This window comes from Planococcus citri, chromosome 2, assembly GCF_950023065.1.
Source record: "Planococcus citri chromosome 2, ihPlaCitr1.1, whole genome shotgun sequence".
NCBI lineage: Eukaryota > Metazoa > Arthropoda > Insecta > Hemiptera > Pseudococcidae > Planococcus > Planococcus citri.
This window is the reverse complement of record NC_088678.1, coordinates 55,771,894-55,796,149: the sequence shown is the minus strand read 5'-3', so window position 1 is coordinate 55,796,149 and position 24,256 is coordinate 55,771,894. Positions and strand designations below refer to the sequence as shown.

Genomic DNA, 24,256 nt, shown 5'->3' with positions numbered 1-24,256 from the left:
AAAACATGAAAACAAAAAACTAATCAGAGATGCCACAACCTTTATTGCTGAAAAAGATGATGTCAAAAGAGTTAGGATCAGTTACTATCCCCCTCTCACAAATAAAATGAAAACAGTCTTCAGAAAACACAACATACAACCCATTTTCACCAATGATAACAAAATTAAAAACCTTCTTGGTAACACTAAAGACAAAGACAAACCTGAAGACTGTAGTGGCATCTACAAAATCAAATGTAAAGATTGCCAAGGAATTTATATAGGTCAAACCAAAAGAAACATCAAAAAGAGGTTCAAGGAACATCTTTATTATGCTAAATACAAATATGAAAATAAGTCTGCTCTCTCAGATCATCTCATTGCCACCAACCACACTACTTCCTTTGAAAACCTGAACCTCATACAAAAAATAGATAAACCATCTCAATTAAACATTAGGGAAGCAATAGCCATGATGAAAAACAAAACAAATTTACTAAATAATGACTTAAAACCCTTAGAAAATATCCTACTTTCTGTTATTAAAACCAAACTTGAAGACATGACTCCTACCACATCCTCACCTACAACCACACCCTCTTCCACATGACCACACCCTTGTACTGCCACACCCTTGTACTGTTAAACTACCACACCCTTGTACACTAGTATATAAGCTTGTAGACTTGGTTATTTTGTTCAATAGTGATTTAAGCCTGATGATGAACACTTGGTGTTTGAAAAGCTTTGCACTAATAAATAGTAAAAACTGAGAAGCAAGAGTTATTTCTTCCTAATCTAACAAACTTCTCGCTAAAAGGTTCTTTTTACCTTTGACATTATGGCATTCGAGCCTAATGAACCTAATTCATTATTCAACAGATACCAAAGTCTAAAAACTAAGGTGAAGTTGATACCTCTTGATATTAGTTTTCTTAAACAGTGTAGGGTACACAATGTTTTCCCTAAGTGTGTGGTGTTTAACAGTAAAGTGAAAACTCCTTCCACAAAAAGGGCTCTAGAGAAAGCCAAAACCTATTGGTTAAGCTCTGAGCTTCACAGCCTGTATGCAAAAAGATCCAGCATAGAAGTGGAACTATATGCACTTCACAAAAAACTAAGCCAGACCATACCAAAACTGCAGTGGGATGAAATGGAAAGAAAGATGTTCAGATCAATTGAGGAGAAAAAGAGAAAGAAAAGAAATTCACAAAACAAAAAGTTGAAAAATCTGTTAAAAGAAAAAAGTAACCATAGTGGTGTTAGCAATGTTGTTAGTGTCAGTGGCAGTGACAGTAATGGTGTTAATGAGACTACTGTGTATGTGAAAAACCTAACTGATGTGGTGTTCTCCAAAGAAGAATTGGATCTTCTAAACAAGGGTCTAAAATTCTCTTTACCACCCATGAGGCCTCCTATTGAAGATATTATTTCTGATGTGGATGCTTCATTGTGGAGAGAGACCTCAGAAACAAAAATCAGCATAAAGAAAGAAGTGGTAGACATCATCAAAACCCATAAACCAACAAGAATTCCATTTCATCCCCACAACAACACCATCAAAAGCTTGAGACAGAAAGGTGTCTACTATATGAAAGCAGACAAGGGAAACACCGTAGTGATAATGAAGAAAGATGAATACTTGGAAAAGTGTGAAACCCTTCTTAATGAAGGACCTTATGAGAAGTTAAAAAGTGATCCTGTGGATAAAATGGTGAAAGAAGTGAAAAGTTTGGTGAAAACTACTCCCTTCCTTAATAACACTCCTTTTCCTTCCAATCCTAAAGTTCCTAAAATGTACTGTCTTCCCAAGATCCATAAACCTAACTATCCTATGAGACCAATTGTGGCCAATATCAACTCTCCTTCCTATAACATTGCCAAAAAACTCCTTTGTAACCTCCAAAACCTTCCTTTTCCTGAAACTCTTCAAGTTAAAAATAATTATGAACTTGCAGAAAAACTGCAAGGGATTACTATTAATGACACAGACAGGCTCATATCTTTTGATGTACAAAATCTTTTCCCCAGTGTGCCTATTCCTGAGACTTTAGAAATGATAGAAAACTGGCTAAAAGAACAAAATATCAACAAAAAAGAAATAACCCATTATATGAATACTATAAAGTTATGCACTTCCCAAAACATTTTCCAAATAAATGGAACTTACTACAAACAAACAGGAGGCACAGCTATGGGCTACCCCTTATCTCCCTTTTTGGCAAATTTTTTCCTGAGCCACCTTGAGACAAAATTCAAAAAGAACAATAAAAACTTTCCCAAAGCATGGTTTAGATATGTTGATGACATCCTGTGTATCATTCCTGAAGACTTCAACATTGAGGAATTCCTCAATGCTTTAAATAGTCTCTATCCTACCATCAAATTCACTTATGAGCTTGAACAACAAAACAAACTCCCTTTTCTGGACATGTTAATCATTAGACATTCTGACCATCTTGAATTTGATATCTATAGAAAACCCACCCACACCAATAACTACATTCCTTCAGACTCTTTCCAGCCTTGGAACCAAAAATTTGCTGCTTTCAACAGCATGATACACAGGTGTTTAAATCTCCCCCTAAATAAAAATAACCAAAATAAAGAAATAAAAAACATCATGTCTATTGCTTCCAACCTTGGCTACACAAAAACATCTATCCAAAAACTTATAAGAAAACATGAAAACAAAAAACTAATCAGAGATGCCACAACCTTTATTGCTGAAAAAGATGATGTCAAAAGAGTTAGGATCAGTTACTATCCCCCTCTCACAAATAAAATGAAAACAGTCTTCAGAAAACACAACATACAACCCATTTTCACCAATGATAACAAAATTAAAAACCTTCTTGGTAACACTAAAGACAAAGACAAACCTGAAGACTGTAGTGGCATCTACAAAATCAAATGTAAAGATTGCCAAGGAATTTATATAGGTCAAACCAAAAGAAACATCAAAAAGAGGTTCAAGGAACATCTTTATTATGCTAAATACAAATATGAAAATAAGTCTGCTCTCTCAGATCATCTCATTGCCACCAACCACACTACTTCCTTTGAAAACCTGAACCTCATACAAAAAATAGATAAACCATCTCAATTAAACATTAGGGAAGCAATAGCCATGATGAAAAACAAAACAAATTTACTAAATAATGACTTAAAACCCTTAGAAAATATCCTACTTTCTGTTATTAAAACCAAACTTGAAGACATGACTCCTACCACATCCTCACCTACAACCACACCCTCTTCCACATGACCACACCCTTGTACTGCCACACCCTTGTACTGTTAAACTACCACACCCTTGTACACTAGTATATAAGCTTGTAGACTTGGTTATTTTGTTCAATAGTGATTTAAGCCTGATGATGAACACTTGGTGTTTGAAAAGCTTTGCACTAATAAATAGTAAAAACTGAGAAGCAAGAGTTATTTCTTCCTAATCTAACAAACTTCTCGCTAAAAGGTTCTTTTTACCTTTGACATTATGGCATTCGAGCCTAATGAACCTAATTCATTATTCAACAGATACCAAAGTCTAAAAACTAAGGTGAAGTTGATACCTCTTGATATTAGTTTTCTTAAACAGTGTAGGGTACACAATGTTTTCCCTAAGTGTGTGGTGTTTAACAGTAAAGTGAAAACTCCTTCCACAAAAAGGGCTCTAGAGAAAGCCAAAACCTATTGGTTAAGCTCTGAGCTTCACAGCCTGTATGCAAAAAGATCCAGCATAGAAGTGGAACTATATGCACTTCACAAAAAACTAAGCCAGACCATACCAAAACTGCAGTGGGATGAAATGGAAAGAAAGATGTTCAGATCAATTGAGGAGAAAAAGAGAAAGAAAAGAAATTCACAAAACAAAAAGTTGAAAAATCTGTTAAAAGAAAAAAGTAACCATAGTGGTGTTAGCAATGTTGTTAGTGTCAGTGGCAGTGACAGTAATGGTGTTAATGAGACTACTGTGTATGTGAAAAACCTAACTGATGTGGTGTTCTCCAAAGAAGAATTGGATCTTCTAAACAAGGGTCTAAAATTCTCTTTACCACCCATGAGGCCTCCTATTGAAGATATTATTTCTGATGTGGATGCTTCATTGTGGAGAGAGACCTCAGAAACAAAAATCAGCATAAAGAAAGAAGTGGTAGACATCATCAAAACCCATAAACCAACAAGAATTCCATTTCATCCCCACAACAACACCATCAAAAGCTTGAGACAGAAAGGTGTCTACTATATGAAAGCAGACAAGGGAAACACCGTAGTGATAATGAAGAAAGATGAATACTTGGAAAAGTGTGAAACCCTTCTTAATGAAGGACCTTATGAGAAGTTAAAAAGTGATCCTGTGGATAAAATGGTGAAAGAAGTGAAAAGTTTGGTGAAAACTACTCCCTTCCTTAATAACACTCCTTTTCCTTCCAATCCTAAAGTTCCTAAAATGTACTGTCTTCCCAAGATCCATAAACCTAACTATCCTATGAGACCAATTGTGGCCAATATCAACTCTCCTTCCTATAACATTGCCAAAAAACTCCTTTGTAACCTCCAAAACCTTCCTTTTCCTGAAACTCTTCAAGTTAAAAATAATTATGAACTTGCAGAAAAACTGCAAGGGATTACTATTAATGACACAGACAGGCTCATATCTTTTGATGTACAAAATCTTTTCCCCAGTGTGCCTATTCCTGAGACTTTAGAAATGATAGAAAACTGGCTAAAAGAACAAAATATCAACAAAAAAGAAATAACCCATTATATGAATACTATAAAATTATGCACTTCCCAAAACATTTTCCAAATAAATGGAACTTACTACAAACAAACAGGAGGCACAGCTATGGGCAACCCCTTATCTCCCTTTTTGGCAAATTTTTTCATGAGCCACCTTGAGACAAAATTCAAAAAGAACAATAAAAACTTTCCCAAAGCATGGTTTAGATATGTTGATGACATCCTGTGTATCATTCCTGAAGACTTCAACATTGAGGAATTCCTCAATGCTTTAAATAGTCTCTATCCTACCATCAAATTCACTTATGAGCTTGAACAACAAAACAAACTCCCTTTTCTGGACATGTTAATCATTAGACATTCTGACCATCTTGAATTTGATATCTATAGAAAACCCACCCACACCAATAACTACATTCCTTCAGACTCTTTCCAGCCTTGGAACCAAAAATTTGCTGCTTTCAACAGCATGATACACAGGTGTTTAAATCTCCCCCTAAATAAAAATAACCAAAATAAAGAAATAAAAAACATCATGTCTATTGCTTCCAACCTTGGCTACACAAAAACATCTATCCAAAAACTTATAAGAAAACATGAAAACAAAAAACTAATCAGAGATGCCACAACCTTTATTGCTGAAAAAGATGATGTCAAAAGAGTTAGGATCAGTTACTATCCCCCTCTCACAAATAAAATGAAAACAGTCTTCAGAAAACACAACATACAACCCATTTTCACCAATGATAACAAAATTAAAAACCTTCTTGGTAACACTAAAGACAAAGACAAACCTGAAGACTGTAGTGGCATCTACAAAATCAAATGTAAAGATTGCCAAGGAATTTATATAGGTCAAACCAAAAGAAACATCAAAAAGAGGTTCAAGGAACATCTTTATTATGCTAAATACAAATATGAAAATAAGTCTGCTCTCTCAGATCATCTCATTGCCACCAACCACACTACTTCCTTTGAAAACCTGAACCTCATACAAAAAATAGATAAACCATCTCAATTAAACATTAGGGAAGCAATAGCCATGATGAAAAACAAAACAAATTTACTAAATAATGACTTAAAACCCTTAGAAAATATCCTACTTTCTGTTATTAAAACCAAACTTGAAGACATGACTCCTACCACATCCTCACCTACAACCACACCCTCTTCCACATGACCACACCCTTGTACTGCCACACCCTTGTACTGTTAAACTACCACACCCTTGTACACTAGTATATAAGCTTGTAGACTTGGTTATTTTGTTCAATAGTGATTTAAGCCTGATGATGAACACTTGGTGTTTGAAAAGCTTTGCACTAATAAATAGTAAAAACTGAGAAGCAAGAGTTATTTCTTCCTAATCTAACAAACTTCTCGCTAAAAGGTTCTTTTTACCTTTGACATTATGGCATTCGAGCCTAATGAACCTAATTCATTATTCAACAGATACCAAAGTCTAAAAACTAAGGTGAAGTTGATACCTCTTGATATTAGTTTTCTTAAACAGTGTAGGGTACACAATGTTTTCCCTAAGTGTGTGGTGTTTAACAGTAAAGTGAAAACTCCTTCCACAAAAAGGGCTCTAGAGAAAGCCAAAACCTATTGGTTAAGCTCTGAGCTTCACAGCCTGTATGCAAAAAGATCCAGCATAGAAGTGGAACTATATGCACTTCACAAAAAACTAAGCCAGACCATACCAAAACTGCAGTGGGATGAAATGGAAAGAAAGATGTTCAGATCAATTGAGGAGAAAAAGAGAAAGAAAAGAAATTCACAAAACAAAAAGTTGAAAAATCTGTTAAAAGAAAAAAGTAACCATAGTGGTGTTAGCAATGTTGTTAGTGTCAGTGGCAGTGACAGTAATGGTGTTAATGAGACTACTGTGTATGTGAAAAACCTAACTGATGTGGTGTTCTCCAAAGAAGAATTGGATCTTCTAAACAAGGGTCTAAAATTCTCTTTACCACCCATGAGGCCTCCTATTGAAGATATTATTTCTGATGTGGATGCTTCATTGTGGAGAGAGACCTCAGAAACAAAAATCAGCATAAAGAAAGAAGTGGTAGACATCATCAAAACCCATAAACCAACAAGAATTCCATTTCATCCCCACAACAACACCATCAAAAGCTTGAGACAGAAAGGTGTCTACTATATGAAAGCAGACAAGGGAAACACCGTAGTGATAATGAAGAAAGATGAATACTTGGAAAAGTGTGAAACCCTTCTTAATGAAGGACCTTATGAGAAGTTAAAAAGTGATCCTGTGGATAAAATGGTGAAAGAAGTGAAAAGTTTGGTGAAAACTACTCCCTTCCTTAATAACACTCCTTTTCCTTCCAATCCTAAAGTTCCTAAAATGTACTGTCTTCCCAAGATCCATAAACCTAACTATCCTATGAGACCAATTGTGGCCAATATCAACTCTCCTTCCTATAACATTGCCAAAAAACTCCTTTGTAACCTCCAAAACCTTCCTTTTCCTGAAACTCTTCAAGTTAAAAATAATTATGAACTTGCAGAAAAACTGCAAGGGATTACTATTAATGACACAGACAGGCTCATATCTTTTGATGTACAAAATCTTTTCCCCAGTGTGCCTATTCCTGAGACTTTAGAAATGATAGAAAACTGGCTAAAAGAACAAAATATCAACAAAAAAGAAATAACCCATTATATGAATACTATAAAGTTATGCACTTCCCAAAACATTTTCCAAATAAATGGAACTTACTACAAACAAACAGGAGGCACAGCTATGGGCTACCCCTTATCTCCCTTTTTGGCAAATTTTTTCCTGAGCCACCTTGAGACAAAATTCAAAAAGAACAATAAAAACTTTCCCAAAGCATGGTTTAGATATGTTGATGACATCCTGTGTATCATTCCTGAAGACTTCAACATTGAGGAATTCCTCAATGCTTTAAATAGTCTCTATCCTACCATCAAATTCACTTATGAGCTTGAACAACAAAACAAACTCCCTTTTCTGGACATGTTAATCATTAGACATTCTGACCATCTTGAATTTGATATCTATAGAAAACCCACCCACACCAATAACTACATTCCTTCAGACTCTTTCCAGCCTTGGAACCAAAAATTTGCTGCTTTCAACAGCATGATACACAGGTGTTTAAATCTCCCCCTAAATAAAAATAACCAAAATAAAGAAATAAAAAACATCATGTCTATTGCTTCCAACCTTGGCTACACAAAAACATCTATCCAAAAACTTATAAGAAAACATGAAAACAAAAAACTAATCAGAGATGCCACAACCTTTATTGCTGAAAAAGATGATGTCAAAAGAGTTAGGATCAGTTACTATCCCCCTCTCACAAATAAAATGAAAACAGTCTTCAGAAAACACAACATACAACCCATTTTCACCAATGATAACAAAATTAAAAACCTTCTTGGTAACACTAAAGACAAAGACAAACCTGAAGACTGTAGTGGCATCTACAAAATCAAATGTAAAGATTGCCAAGGAATTTATATAGGTCAAACCAAAAGAAACATCAAAAAGAGGTTCAAGGAACATCTTTATTATGCTAAATACAAATATGAAAATAAGTCTGCTCTCTCAGATCATCTCATTGCCACCAACCACACTACTTCCTTTGAAAACCTGAACCTCATACAAAAAATAGATAAACCATCTCAATTAAACATTAGGGAAGCAATAGCCATGATGAAAAACAAAACAAATTTACTAAATAATGACTTAAAACCCTTAGAAAATATCCTACTTTCTGTTATTAAAACCAAACTTGAAGACATGACTCCTACCACATCCTCACCTACAACCACACCCTCTTCCACATGACCACACCCTTGTACTGCCACACCCTTGTACTGTTAAACTACCACACCCTTGTACACTAGTATATAAGCTTGTAGACTTGGTTATTTTGTTCAATAGTGATTTAAGCCTGATGATGAACACTTGGTGTTTGAAAAGCTTTGCACTAATAAATAGTAAAAACTGAGAAGCAAGAGTTATTTCTTCCTAATCTAACAAACTTCTCGCTAAAAGGTTCTTTTTACCTTTGACATTATGGCATTCGAGCCTAATGAACCTAATTCATTATTCAACAGATACCAAAGTCTAAAAACTAAGGTGAAGTTGATACCTCTTGATATTAGTTTTCTTAAACAGTGTAGGGTACACAATGTTTTCCCTAAGTGTGTGGTGTTTAACAGTAAAGTGAAAACTCCTTCCACAAAAAGGGCTCTAGAGAAAGCCAAAACCTATTGGTTAAGCTCTGAGCTTCACAGCCTGTATGCAAAAAGATCCAGCATAGAAGTGGAACTATATGCACTTCACAAAAAACTAAGCCAGACCATACCAAAACTGCAGTGGGATGAAATGGAAAGAAAGATGTTCAGATCAATTGAGGAGAAAAAGAGAAAGAAAAGAAATTCACAAAACAAAAAGTTGAAAAATCTGTTAAAAGAAAAAAGTAACCATAGTGGTGTTAGCAATGTTGTTAGTGTCAGTGGCAGTGACAGTAATGGTGTTAATGAGACTACTGTGTATGTGAAAAACCTAACTGATGTGGTGTTCTCCAAAGAAGAATTGGATCTTCTAAACAAGGGTCTAAAATTCTCTTTACCACCCATGAGGCCTCCTATTGAAGATATTATTTCTGATGTGGATGCTTCATTGTGGAGAGAGACCTCAGAAACAAAAATCAGCATAAAGAAAGAAGTGGTAGACATCATCAAAACCCATAAACCAACAAGAATTCCATTTCATCCCCACAACAACACCATCAAAAGCTTGAGACAGAAAGGTGTCTACTATATGAAAGCAGACAAGGGAAACACCGTAGTGATAATGAAGAAAGATGAATACTTGGAAAAGTGTGAAACCCTTCTTAATGAAGGACCTTATGAGAAGTTAAAAAGTGATCCTGTGGATAAAATGGTGAAAGAAGTGAAAAGTTTGGTGAAAACTACTCCCTTCCTTAATAACACTCCTTTTCCTTCCAATCCTAAAGTTCCTAAAATGTACTGTCTTCCCAAGATCCATAAACCTAACTATCCTATGAGACCAATTGTGGCCAATATCAACTCTCCTTCCTATAACATTGCCAAAAAACTCCTTTGTAACCTCCAAAACCTTCCTTTTCCTGAAACTCTTCAAGTTAAAAATAATTATGAACTTGCAGAAAAACTGCAAGGGATTACTATTAATGACACAGACAGGCTCATATCTTTTGATGTACAAAATCTTTTCCCCAGTGTGCCTATTCCTGAGACTTTAGAAATGATAGAAAACTGGCTAAAAGAACAAAATATCAACAAAAAAGAAATAACCCATTATATGAATACTATAAAGTTATGCACTTCCCAAAACATTTTCCAAATAAATGGAACTTACTACAAACAAACAGGAGGCACAGCTATGGGCTACCCCTTATCTCCCTTTTTGGCAAATTTTTTCCTGAGCCACCTTGAGACAAAATTCAAAAAGAACAATAAAAACTTTCCCAAAGCATGGTTTAGATATGTTGATGACATCCTGTGTATCATTCCTGAAGACTTCAACATTGAGGAATTCCTCAATGCTTTAAATAGTCTCTATCCTACCATCAAATTCACTTATGAGCTTGAACAACAAAACAAACTCCCTTTTCTGGACATGTTAATCATTAGACATTCTGACCATCTTGAATTTGATATCTATAGAAAACCCACCCACACCAATAACTACATTCCTTCAGACTCTTTCCAGCCTTGGAACCAAAAATTTGCTGCTTTCAACAGCATGATACACAGGTGTTTAAATCTCCCCCTAAATAAAAATAACCAAAATAAAGAAATAAAAAACATCATGTCTATTGCTTCCAACCTTGGCTACACAAAAACATCTATCCAAAAACTTATAAGAAAACATGAAAACAAAAAACTAATCAGAGATGCCACAACCTTTATTGCTGAAAAAGATGATGTCAAAAGAGTTAGGATCAGTTACTATCCCCCTCTCACAAATAAAATGAAAACAGTCTTCAGAAAACACAACATACAACCCATTTTCACCAATGATAACAAAATTAAAAACCTTCTTGGTAACACTAAAGACAAAGACAAACCTGAAGACTGTAGTGGCATCTACAAAATCAAATGTAAAGATTGCCAAGGAATTTATATAGGTCAAACCAAAAGAAACATCAAAAAGAGGTTCAAGGAACATCTTTATTATGCTAAATACAAATATGAAAATAAGTCTGCTCTCTCAGATCATCTCATTGCCACCAACCACACTACTTCCTTTGAAAACCTGAACCTCATACAAAAAATAGATAAACCATCTCAATTAAACATTAGGGAAGCAATAGCCATGATGAAAAACAAAACAAATTTACTAAATAATGACTTAAAACCCTTAGAAAATATCCTACTTTCTGTTATTAAAACCAAACTTGAAGACATGACTCCTACCACATCCTCACCTACAACCACACCCTCTTCCACATGACCACACCCTTGTACTGCCACACCCTTGTACTGTTAAACTACCACACCCTTGTACACTAGTATATAAGCTTGTAGACTTGGTTATTTTGTTCAATAGTGATTTAAGCCTGATGATGAACACTTGGTGTTTGAAAAGCTTTGCACTAATAAATAGTAAAAACTGAGAAGCAAGAGTTATTTCTTCCTAATCTAACAAACTTCTCGCTAAAAGGTTCTTTTTACCTTTGACATTATGGCATTCGAGCCTAATGAACCTAATTCATTATTCAACAGATACCAAAGTCTAAAAACTAAGGTGAAGTTGATACCTCTTGATATTAGTTTTCTTAAACAGTGTAGGGTACACAATGTTTTCCCTAAGTGTGTGGTGTTTAACAGTAAAGTGAAAACTCCTTCCACAAAAAGGGCTCTAGAGAAAGCCAAAACCTATTGGTTAAGCTCTGAGCTTCACAGCCTGTATGCAAAAAGATCCAGCATAGAAGTGGAACTATATGCACTTCACAAAAAACTAAGCCAGACCATACCAAAACTGCAGTGGGATGAAATGGAAAGAAAGATGTTCAGATCAATTGAGGAGAAAAAGAGAAAGAAAAGAAATTCACAAAACAAAAAGTTGAAAAATCTGTTAAAAGAAAAAAGTAACCATAGTGGTGTTAGCAATGTTGTTAGTGTCAGTGGCAGTGACAGTAATGGTGTTAATGAGACTACTGTGTATGTGAAAAACCTAACTGATGTGGTGTTCTCCAAAGAAGAATTGGATCTTCTAAACAAGGGTCTAAAATTCTCTTTACCACCCATGAGGCCTCCTATTGAAGATATTATTTCTGATGTGGATGCTTCATTGTGGAGAGAGACCTCAGAAACAAAAATCAGCATAAAGAAAGAAGTGGTAGACATCATCAAAACCCATAAACCAACAAGAATTCCATTTCATCCCCACAACAACACCATCAAAAGCTTGAGACAGAAAGGTGTCTACTATATGAAAGCAGACAAGGGAAACACCGTAGTGATAATGAAGAAAGATGAATACTTGGAAAAGTGTGAAACCCTTCTTAATGAAGGACCTTATGAGAAGTTAAAAAGTGATCCTGTGGATAAAATGGTGAAAGAAGTGAAAAGTTTGGTGAAAACTACTCCCTTCCTTAATAACACTCCTTTTCCTTCCAATCCTAAAGTTCCTAAAATGTACTGTCTTCCCAAGATCCATAAACCTAACTATCCTATGAGACCAATTGTGGCCAATATCAACTCTCCTTCCTATAACATTGCCAAAAAACTCCTTTGTAACCTCCAAAACCTTCCTTTTCCTGAAACTCTTCAAGTTAAAAATAATTATGAACTTGCAGAAAAACTGCAAGGGATTACTATTAATGACACAGACAGGCTCATATCTTTTGATGTACAAAATCTTTTCCCCAGTGTGCCTATTCCTGAGACTTTAGAAATGATAGAAAACTGGCTAAAAGAACAAAATATCAACAAAAAAGAAATAACCCATTATATGAATACTATAAAATTATGCACTTCCCAAAACATTTTCCAAATAAATGGAACTTACTACAAACAAACAGGAGGCACAGCTATGGGCAACCCCTTATCTCCCTTTTTGGCAAATTTTTTCATGAGCCACCTTGAGACAAAATTCAAAAAGAACAATAAAAACTTTCCCAAAGCATGGTTTAGATATGTTGATGACATCCTGTGTATCATTCCTGAAGACTTCAACATTGAGGAATTCCTCAATGCTTTAAATAGTCTCTATCCTACCATCAAATTCACTTATGAGCTTGAACAACAAAACAAACTCCCTTTTCTGGACATGTTAATCATTAGACATTCTGACCATCTTGAATTTGATATCTATAGAAAACCCACCCACACCAATAACTACATTCCTTCAGACTCTTTCCAGCCTTGGAACCAAAAATTTGCTGCTTTCAACAGCATGATACACAGGTGTTTAAATCTCCCCCTAAATAAAAATAACCAAAATAAAGAAATAAAAAACATCATGTCTATTGCTTCCAACCTTGGCTACACAAAAACATCTATCCAAAAACTTATAAGAAAACATGAAAACAAAAAACTAATCAGAGATGCCACAACCTTTATTGCTGAAAAAGATGATGTCAAAAGAGTTAGGATCAGTTACTATCCCCCTCTCACAAATAAAATGAAAACAGTCTTCAGAAAACACAACATACAACCCATTTTCACCAATGATAACAAAATTAAAAACCTTCTTGGTAACACTAAAGACAAAGACAAACCTGAAGACTGTAGTGGCATCTACAAAATCAAATGTAAAGATTGCCAAGGAATTTATATAGGTCAAACCAAAAGAAACATCAAAAAGAGGTTCAAGGAACATCTTTATTATGCTAAATACAAATATGAAAATAAGTCTGCTCTCTCAGATCATCTCATTGCCACCAACCACACTACTTCCTTTGAAAACCTGAACCTCATACAAAAAATAGATAAACCATCTCAATTAAACATTAGGGAAGCAATAGCCATGATGAAAAACAAAACAAATTTACTAAATAATGACTTAAAACCCTTAGAAAATATCCTACTTTCTGTTATTAAAACCAAACTTGAAGACATGACTCCTACCACATCCTCACCTACAACCACACCCTCTTCCACATGACCACACCCTTGTACTGCCACACCCTTGTACTGTTAAACTACCACACCCTTGTACACTAGTATATAAGCTTGTAGACTTGGTTATTTTGTTCAATAGTGATTTAAGCCTGATGATGAACACTTGGTGTTTGAAAAGCTTTGCACTAATAAATAGTAAAAACTGAGAAGCAAGAGTTATTTCTTCCTAATCTAACAAACTTCTCGCTAAAAGGTTCTTTTTACCTTTGACATTATGGCATTCGAGCCTAATGAACCTAATTCATTATTCAACAGATACCAAAGTCTAAAAACTAAGGTGAAGTTGATACCTCTTGATATTAGTTTTCTTAAACAGTGTAGGGTACACAATGTTTTCCCTAAGTGTGTGGTGTTTAACAGTAAAGTGAAAACTCCTTCCACAAAAAGGGCTCTAGAGAAAGCCAAAACCTATTGGTTAAGCTCTGAGCTTCACAGCCTGTATGCAAAAAGATCCAGCATAGAAGTGGAACTATATGCACTTCACAAAAAACTAAGCCAGACCATACCAAAACTGCAGTGGGATGAAATGGAAAGAAAGATGTTCAGATCAATTGAGGAGAAAAAGAGAAAGAAAAGAAATTCACAAAACAAAAAGTTGAAAAATCTGTTAAAAGAAAAAAGTAACCATAGTGGTGTTAGCAATGTTGTTAGTGTCAGTGGCAGTGACAGTAATGGTGTTAATGAGACTACTGTGTATGTGAAAAACCTAACTGATGTGGTGTTCTCCAAAGAAGAATTGGATCTTCTAAACAAGGGTCTAAAATTCTCTTTACCACCCATGAGGCCTCCTATTGAAGATATTATTTCTGATGTGGATGCTTCATTGTGGAGAGAGACCTCAGAAACAAAAATCAGCATAAAGAAAGAAGTGGTAGACATCATCAAAACCCATAAACCAACAAGAATTCCATTTCATCCCCACAACAACACCATCAAAAGCTTGAGACAGAAAGGTGTCTACTATATGAAAGCAGACAAGGGAAACACCGTAGTGATAATGAAGAAAGATGAATACTTGGAAAAGTGTGAAACCCTTCTTAATGAAGGACCTTATGAGAAGTTAAAAAGTGATCCTGTGGATAAAATGGTGAAAGAAGTGAAAAGTTTGGTGAAAACTACTCCCTTCCTTAATAACACTCCTTTTCCTTCCAATCCTAAAGTTCCTAAAATGTACTGTCTTCCCAAGATCCATAAACCTAACTATCCTATGAGACCAATTGTGGCCAATATCAACTCTCCTTCCTATAACATTGCCAAAAAACTCCTTTGTAACCTCCAAAACCTTCCTTTTCCTGAAACTCTTCAAGTTAAAAATAATTATGAACTTGCAGAAAAACTGCAAGGGATTACTATTAATGACACAGACAGGCTCATATCTTTTGATGTACAAAATCTTTTCCCCAGTGTGCCTATTCCTGAGACTTTAGAAATGATAGAAAACTGGCTAAAAGAACAAAATATCAACAAAAAAGAAATAACCCATTATATGAATACTATAAAGTTATGCACTTCCCAAAACATTTTCCAAATAAATGGAACTTACTACAAACAAACAGGAGGCACAGCTATGGGCTACCCCTTATCTCCCTTTTTGGCAAATTTTTTCCTGAGCCACCTTGAGACAAAATTCAAAAAGAACAATAAAAACTTTCCCAAAGCATGGTTTAGATATGTTGATGACATCCTGTGTATCATTCCTGAAGACTTCAACATTGAGGAATTCCTCAATGCTTTAAATAGTCTCTATCCTACCATCAAATTCACTTATGAGCTTGAACAACAAAACAAACTCCCTTTTCTGGACATGTTAATCATTAGACATTCTGACCATCTTGAATTTGATATCTATAGAAAACCCACCCACACCAATAACTACATTCCTTCAGACTCTTTCCAGCCTTGGAACCAAAAATTTGCTGCTTTCAACAGCATGATACACAGGTGTTTAAATCTCCCCCTAAATAAAAATAACCAAAATAAAGAAATAAAAAACATCATGTCTATTGCTTCCAACCTTGGCTACACAAAAACATCTATCCAAAAACTTATAAGAAAACATGAAAACAAAAAACTAATCAGAGATGCCACAACCTTTATTGCTGAAAAAGATGATGTCAAAAGAGTTAGGATCAGTTACTATCCCCCTCTCACAAATAAAATGAAAACAGTCTTCAGAAAACACAACATACAACCCATTTTCACCAATGATAACAAAATTAAAAACCTTCTTGGTAACACTAAAGACAAAGACAAACCTGAAGACTGTAGTGGCATCTACAAAATCAAATGTAAAGATTGCCAAGGAATTTATATAGGTCAAACCAAAAGAAACATCAAAAAGAGGTTCAAGGAACATCTTTATTATGCTAAATACAAATATGAAAATAAGTCTGCTCTCTCAGATCATCTCATTGCCACCAACCACACTACTTCCTTTGAAAACCTGAACCTCATACAAAAAATAGATAAACCATCTCAATTAAACATTAGGGAAGCAATAGCCATGATGAAAAACAAAACAAATTTACTAAATAATGACTTAAAACCCTTAGAAAATATCCTACTTTCTGTTATTAAAACCAAACTTGAAGACATGACTCCTACCACATCCTCACCTACAACCACACCCTCTTCCACATGACCACACCCTTGTACTGCCACACCCTTGTACTGTTAAACTACCACACCCTTGTACACTAGTATATAAGCTTGTAGACTTGGTTATTTTGTTCAATAGTGATTTAAGCCTGATGATGAACACTTGGTGTTTGAAAAGCTTTGCACTAATAAATAGTAAAAACTGAGAAGCAAGAGTTATTTCTTCCTAAATTGACCTTTTTTGTAAGAAATTAGTTTTTTTACAAAAAAAAAAAAAAAGGTCAAACATGTTCAAACCTGCAGCAGGTATTCTCATTTGAAAAAGACAAGATAACCCATTTTGACTTCTATTCTTTCTTTCATCACAAATGAGTCTAGCTTCATTAGGCCGTCATGCTCCTTCAATTTTGAGGATACTCGATATGTTCAGAGGACTGTTTTTGTAGGAAATTCAATTTCCTACACGATGGTCATCTCACCTTTGAGGTATCATTGAAACTGTAAGGGGAAAAGTCACTTGAAAATAGAAAACAGAATAAAATGTACTTTTTTTTTCATCAGTAATTTCGTAAATGGCGCCTGTACGATTGAAGATAGGTAAATGATGATGAAACCTATCTTGTTGGAAATTATTTTCTCTACAAGATGGTATGTTCATTTTTTTCAATTACCCCAAAATTTGAGCGCTCAGCGTATGTCCAAAAAAGAATTCCAACTTTAGGTACACTTTTCTCCCTCCCACGAAGAGCTAGCTGAGTCAACTCGGTGTGCATTCGACTCGTCATAGTCCCAGCTACCCAATGGTACCATCCCCGTGTAAATCCGTCACCACACAGCCGGAGTTTAATTTTTTCTATCATTTTGTGAGGTGTACGAATATTTTTGGAATGTGTTTTTTTCCACATGCGTTACTAGAAATGAATTTTTCGTCGTGATAACATCATCAAATAAAAAAGTAATTACACCATTGGAAAGAGAAAGAATTGAGCTTTCGAAAGTACTTATTACTTTGTCTCATCGGTCATTTATAAGATCAGTAAGAAACGAAAACGGTTGACGGAGAGCTTAAATTGAGCACTGTACGAATATACAGGGTGCCCAGAAATATCGAGTACTTACCCCTAAAAAAGTTTTCTACTAAAATACGTTGGTTGGTCACAGTGAATGATAATAATGATAGCACATGATTGGTTGTTGGACTGGAGAGATAACATTCCACCAATCATATGCATCTATTTCACGTTGCCAACCTATATTTTTAATGAAAAACTTTCTTAGGGGTACTCGATATTTCTGGGCACCCTGTATAAATGTTACCTATACCGACCGTAAATATCCATTGAGAGCTGACATTACTGAGGAAACCTCCGGGTCCATGTCAGCACCCAGAGGTTTCCTTTGTGAAGTCAGTATTTTAATTTTACTTGTTAACTTAACATAACCCGGAGGTTTCCTCAGCGATGTCAGCATAAAATTAAGTCATCGCTCAAGCGGTATGCAATTGTATAATCTCTGTTTTTTTTAATGATTCAACTTCATCACTTTGGATGGACGATATCACGTTAATATTTCACTCGTCGATCTAATTTATAATAGGTACGTAATTTTAGGAGAAATTATCACATTATCTCGAAATATTCCACATCATGATTTAGCATCCTGTGTTTAAATTCAATTACGTTTGCAAATAATTAATGAAGTACATATACATCATTAATTTCTTGATATAAGTATCGATGTAAAACCCTATTTCAATGCCGATAAGGCCTTCCGTTTTGGACTTTCAGTTCGGGATTTTTATCGACACTAGATTAAATTCGCGTAAGTACAGATACTGGTGAATCATATTTAGATGACGAATTTTAACCAGAATCCAGATGTCAGATCCGAAGGGATTAGTCATAGTGAGAGGTTCCCCGGTTCCTCGCTATGTTCGTCCAATTTTAATGAGTAAAGTTTTCTAAAAATTGCCCAGCTTTCCAAAATGGTGTAATTTTACAAAATCAATTCATGTTTGGCAAATATCTCTAATAAAATGTCCAATATCCTAAAAAAAACAATCCGAAATACAGCTCTAAAGATCTGTATAAGAGTTCTTTATTCCTCTCCAATTTAGATAGCATTTACTGTGAAGCAGCAAAATTACCCCCAGAAGTCCGAAATTGTACAATTCGGGGTTGGTACAGCCAATTTTGTACCATCTCCGAAGTGTCCGGACCAAGCGTGAATATTAATTTTTCATCGGACTTGGTTTGTACCATGCCCGGAGGGTCCGGACAATGTGTTCGACTTGGTACAATTGTGTTGTACGAAGTCCGAAATATAGTTTTATAATGAATTAATTCGAATTTTACACCCCTTTATACCACAAATATTGAACCAAATAAAAGGAAATTTAAGATGACTCTAAAATACACCACCAGCAAAATTTTCAGGTGCTGAAATTCATTTGTTGATTTTTGGGGATTTTTTCAAGATTCAAATATTGCTATACTCACTTCTCAAGAAAAAAAATAAAGGGCCGTATTTACTCGCAGGCAAATTAAAATTTAGCATAAACTCGGGTTAGCCATCGATCTTTATGACCTTTTCGATCGATTTTTTCAAAACCATTTTGTACACGTCAAATCCAAAATTTTTTTAATTTTTTAAAAAATTAATGGAGAAATCAGCTATTAACTCAGAAAAATGGTACAAACCAAATTTCAGTCTTTCACGACAATTTGGTAAAATTTTGACTTTGAAAAATCTATTAAAAAAATGAATTTGGAATCTAAAGTTTTAGTGCATAGTTTTCAAATGAGTTAGGTACGAGAATTTCACAACTCGAGAAGTTGAAAATAGAGAGTAAAAACCAAATTTCAGCATTTTAGTTGGTACCTCAATCTGATCTTTTTATTTTTTTTCTTGAGACGCGAGTGTAGCAATATTTGAATCTTTAAAAATTCCCCAAAAATCAACAAAAATGAATTTCAGCACCTGAAAATTTTGCTGGTGGTGTATTTTACACATAGAGTCATCTTTAAATTTCCTTTTATTTGGTTCAATATGTGTGGTATAAAGGGGTGTAAAATTCGAATTAATTCACTATAAAACTATATTTCGGACTTTGCACAACACAATTGTACCAAGTCGAACACTTTGTCCGGACCCTCCGGGCATGGTACAGACCAAGTCCGATGAGAAAGTAATATTCACGCTTGGTCCGGACACTTCGGAGATGGTACAAAATTGGCTGTACCAACCCCGAATTGTACAATTTCGGACTTGGTACACAACATATAGACTTCAGAAGAACTCTTACTTATATAACAAACAAATTCATCTGAAATGCATCCTCCAACCCTACTCAAAACCACTCCAAAATTCAATTAATTCATAATTCACCCAACCCACAACATTTTGATCATAGCTACGTATATTTGAATAGGTACCTAACAAATTTTGAATATATTAAATTCCAAGTTGATATATGATTCTAATTTCTAAAGCGTTACAATATGATATTTCAATTATTAAAATGGCTATTGTCCCGCTTATTAATATTTTTCTATTAATTTGAGTGCCTTACCTATACTAATTACCAAATACATAATCTGAGCACTTCATGCGATATTCCTCTGTTTAAAGCGAATTAAAAACTAAACGAATTGGTGCTTACTATTATTTTAAAAAACATTTCAAACTAAAGTAAAAGAACATCGCATCCTGCCAAAGCTCAATTTTTCATGAACCAAAATTTCGCTCATGAAGCCTTATTCAATAAAAATGTACCACCAACACCCATGCATTGCATTTATTGTCTTCACATTGACATACATAAGCATAAATGTATCAAAACTTACCCTGGACACAACATAAGATCCTTTCCAACTAAGAACGGGCTTATGGAAGAAGTAAAACTGGGCTCTTAATTTACCCATATCGTCTGCAACTCGAATACTGTCAGCCAAAGTCGTAGTCCAATTGACGATTTTATCGTTGGCGTAAGTAATCAGCCCTTGACCAAAATCATATTTACCATCGAGTATAAAATTAATAATTCCTTTTATCGAGTTCACCGTCATAATGGTTTCTTCGTCCAAATGCACAATGTAATCATTATCAGCCAAAATATTCACACCATCTTCCAGACAGTACTGTAAAGCTCGAGCTTTATACATAGCTCCACTTTTAGGCGTATAAGTGGACGGTATAACGATTTCCCGAATTCGCCTGTGCTTCGGAAATCCGATCATTTTATCGGTGACTACTTCGATTATAAAATTATCCATTCCAGCTTCCGAGCAATGAGCCATGTTCCTGGCCACGTTATCGCGTACTAATTGCGGATAATCGCCTCGAGTTACGATCCGTATACAAATCAAAGGCGTCAGTAACGAGGATCCTTTTAAAGTGACTTTTTCCGGAAACGCGTTGAAACATATTAGACCGAGAAAATTCAGCACAACTTGAGGTAAAGCGAGGAAGACTAGGAATCTGACTAGGCTCATCATGATGTACATTGTTGGTCCGTACATTTCCCATGCGTCGGCATTTTTTGAACTTAATTCAGCAAACGATGCTACGTGCTTCATCATGAATGCGATTACGAAAATGAATCCCATACAATGCAACGCATGTTTTATTTTGTTTCGGGTAATCACACCTGTAACATATTAAGACGACCATGACTTCATTTCATTCGGAATTGAATGGTGAAAAAATTAGAAAAATTTCAAGCCACCTTGCTGTCTCTACAAGAGAGAGAACGCGGCGTTAACATAGAATAAAAATTATCACATTCGAATAAAAAAATGAATAAAAATATAACAAAATACGTTTTCCTCAATAACACTACATTGGCATAAAAATAATCTGAAAATGAAGGTGAAAATAAAAGTCTAAAAATAAAATTAAACGCCTGAAATTTGGCCTCGATGTGTACTTTTGCTGGATGCTCTTTCGATTTTTCTGTCTAGTTCAAAAAATTTTCTGGAGAAAGGAATGTTTGTGAAGGTTGACTAACTCAATTTCTTAATTATAAATTTTAACACGAGCTGAAAACGGTTGATTAAAAAAAGATTGAATTTTTTCATTGATTTTATTTTTTATCTGGTATTTTTTGAAAATATGTATTTTTAAAATCGTTTTCTTCGAGCACAGTTTTATCGTTTTAAAGATAATTCTTCAAATTCTCGACATTTCATTAAGTAAAAAATATTATTTATTTTTTTGTGCCAAAGGCAATATTAACATTTTTTGATTTTTCAAAGTTTACCCACTTTTTCTGTCTTAAAAATAGGCCTACCTGATCAAATAATCTTATCGGTATATATTTTTTATTCATTTGAAATTTTATTTTAATTCGAATGTTTTGAAAAAAAAAAAAAATAGATTATGATTTTTCCAGAGCCTTACTCAACATGTATTTTGGGTTTCAAAAAATATTAATTAAAATTTAAAATATATCCATATTTAAATTTTTTGATTTTTTTCAATTTTTCATTAGGATTAGGACAAAGGGAGGAGAGAGGTGGATGCTGATTTCTTGGTGAATGAAATTTCAATCTAACAAAAATTTAACAAGAAAATTGCATCGGTTAATTCCAGTTTTTAAAGGAACATTTCTAATTCAATAAATTTACCAATGAATTCATTTTTTTTGTTTGGCTAGTGAGAGGAAAAAGTTGAAATGACGTTTGGTGAGAGGGCCTGTTTTGTTTTTCACAGGCTCTGCATGAGTCTGATTTTAATTTGGTGCAAATCAATCAGATTAACAAGTATCGAATATTCTGGTATTAATTAGGTACTTTTTAGATAGCAAACTTATCGAATTTTATAAATGTTAAATTTAACCTTGTTTAAAAGTGCAGATATATGTATTCTGCGAAAGATGGAATGATTCGATTTTTCCAACTTGGCACCTTACCAACGTTTTTTATCTATGTGTGCTCTTCCGTACTTGGAATAATTTTTCAGATCCAAAATTTTTTTTTTTAATACTTCACAAAATCTGCGAATGTGGCTATGACTCAACATCTTTTAAATTGTGAAATTAGTACATAAGTAAGTAATTCAAATTGTAAACCAAAAAAGTTTTGAATAATGAAAATCACTTTCAACGTAGTAAGTAGGTAACTGATTTTGTCATCAAGCATCCATAACCAATTTAAAATTCTGTAGTTCAAGTAGCTAATTATTAAATTCAATTTTGGTAGGTAGTTTTTAGTTCAAGGGTCCAATGTTGAACGATTTGATTGAAATATTTTCAACATTTTTCGATATTTCGTAGGTACCTAGCTGTGCAGCAAAGTCCAGATTATGTTGTACTTTTAGCACGTTTTCTTGTTGTGATATCATCGGTTATACCCAACAAAATGTCAGATGAACGTGGATATGCAACCTTTAATACATTTTATGGCGTTTTACTTTGTAGTCGTTCTGCCCTGTAGATAAATTATATCATTTTCAACACCACGTGACCAATTACTGTATCAAAATGCAGCTCAGAAAGGGCGAGGGGGGGATGTGTAATAATTATTTTTCAGCTCGTAATTCATCTATATCATGTATGTACCTACATATTTTTTGGTTCATATTCCATAAGATAATTTAGCGAAATTAATAAATCGTAATTATTATATATTGAATGTTTACCTCGAGAAGCAACTTTCAACATGCTTATCTCTTTAGACTGTCTGATCCGCAGAAAGATATTGCAAATGGATATTTTTAGTCGTAGAGTTGATTCATAAAAGCTACCTATATAAACATAGTTAAAGACAAGAAAGATCATTTAAATAAATAAATATATAAATATAATTTATGTTCAAGATAAAATGAGATGGTAAGCAAAGCTATAAGGGAAGATAGGTAGTTAGGTACACTACACACTAGGGCGGGTCGAAAAAAAACGCAGGTCTCGGAATTTTCTGAAATTCACGTATGTGGTTCCTTTTGAGTTGAAACCACCCCAAAAAAATTTTGAGCCCCCCGCGGCACCGTGGGGCTGAGCCACGTGGCCTCAAAGTGGGGCCATTTTAGCTAAAAATTCACGTTTTTCAGGTTTAAAGCTCTAAAATCGATTTTTAAAATTTACGGCTAGCACTCAATTTGTAGAGTTTGAGATGCTGAATCTCACTGTGGAGTTCGTTTTTTTGTTCGGTGGTCCCTTACGTCTCCAACAAGTCCTTGAAAGTACAAAAATTGCTGATTTTAAGGTGTCACGAAAACGTTTTCGCAAATTTATGCCCAAATGGTGTTTTATAGGGGGACATATCGATGTAGTATGTTGTATATGTAGTCGAGGGGTTAAATTTAGAATCATCAATATGCCCTCAGATCGCTGATAGGGTACATTTTTTTTTTTTTTTTTGACATTTTTTTATACTGGGCGTGTATAATTGCCAGGATTTTTACGCCCAGTTTCGAGGGGTTAGTCTAGATTTGGTTTGAAAGATTGATTTCTTTGATGTATTTGAGAATGTTTTCCATCTGTTTGATGTTGTCAGGAATTGTAGGGTTGAGGTCTGAAATGTTTAAGGATTGGCGTTTTGTTTTGAGGGAGGGGCAGTAGAATAGAAGGTGTTGAGTGGAGATTATTTCAGAATTACAGAATTGACAGGTGGGTTTAGGAGCTTTGGTGTACAAGTGGCTGTGGGTTAATTTGGTATGACCAATTCGGAGGCGGGTGATTATAATTTCTTCTGATCTGTTTAGGTGACTAAGGTGCTTCCAAGGGAGGATTGATTTTTTGTGGGTAAATAGTTTGTGATTTGTT

At 34.6% G+C, this 24,256-nt stretch overlaps 1 protein-coding gene across 2 annotated transcripts in view; it reads right to left on the bottom strand.

The window, feature by feature from the left end:
- Positions 1 to 24,256, bottom strand: part of LOC135836563 (beta-1,4-mannosyltransferase egh-like) — a 37,211-nt gene that overhangs the window by 8,213 nt on the left and 4,742 nt on the right. Inside the window, exons 2-3 of one of the 2 annotated variants that reach the window (XM_065351469.1) lie at positions 23,134 to 23,238; positions 20,340 to 21,142 (exon numbers count right to left, since the gene is read on the bottom strand). In XM_065351469.1, coding sequence (XP_065207541.1) covers positions 20,340 to 21,142; positions 23,134 to 23,155 — 825 coding nt within the window. In that variant the 5' untranslated portion in view covers positions 23,156 to 23,238. The remainder of the gene's footprint in view (positions 1 to 20,339; positions 21,143 to 23,133; positions 23,239 to 24,256) is intronic. The other variant, XM_065351470.1, reaches the window with a different exon arrangement.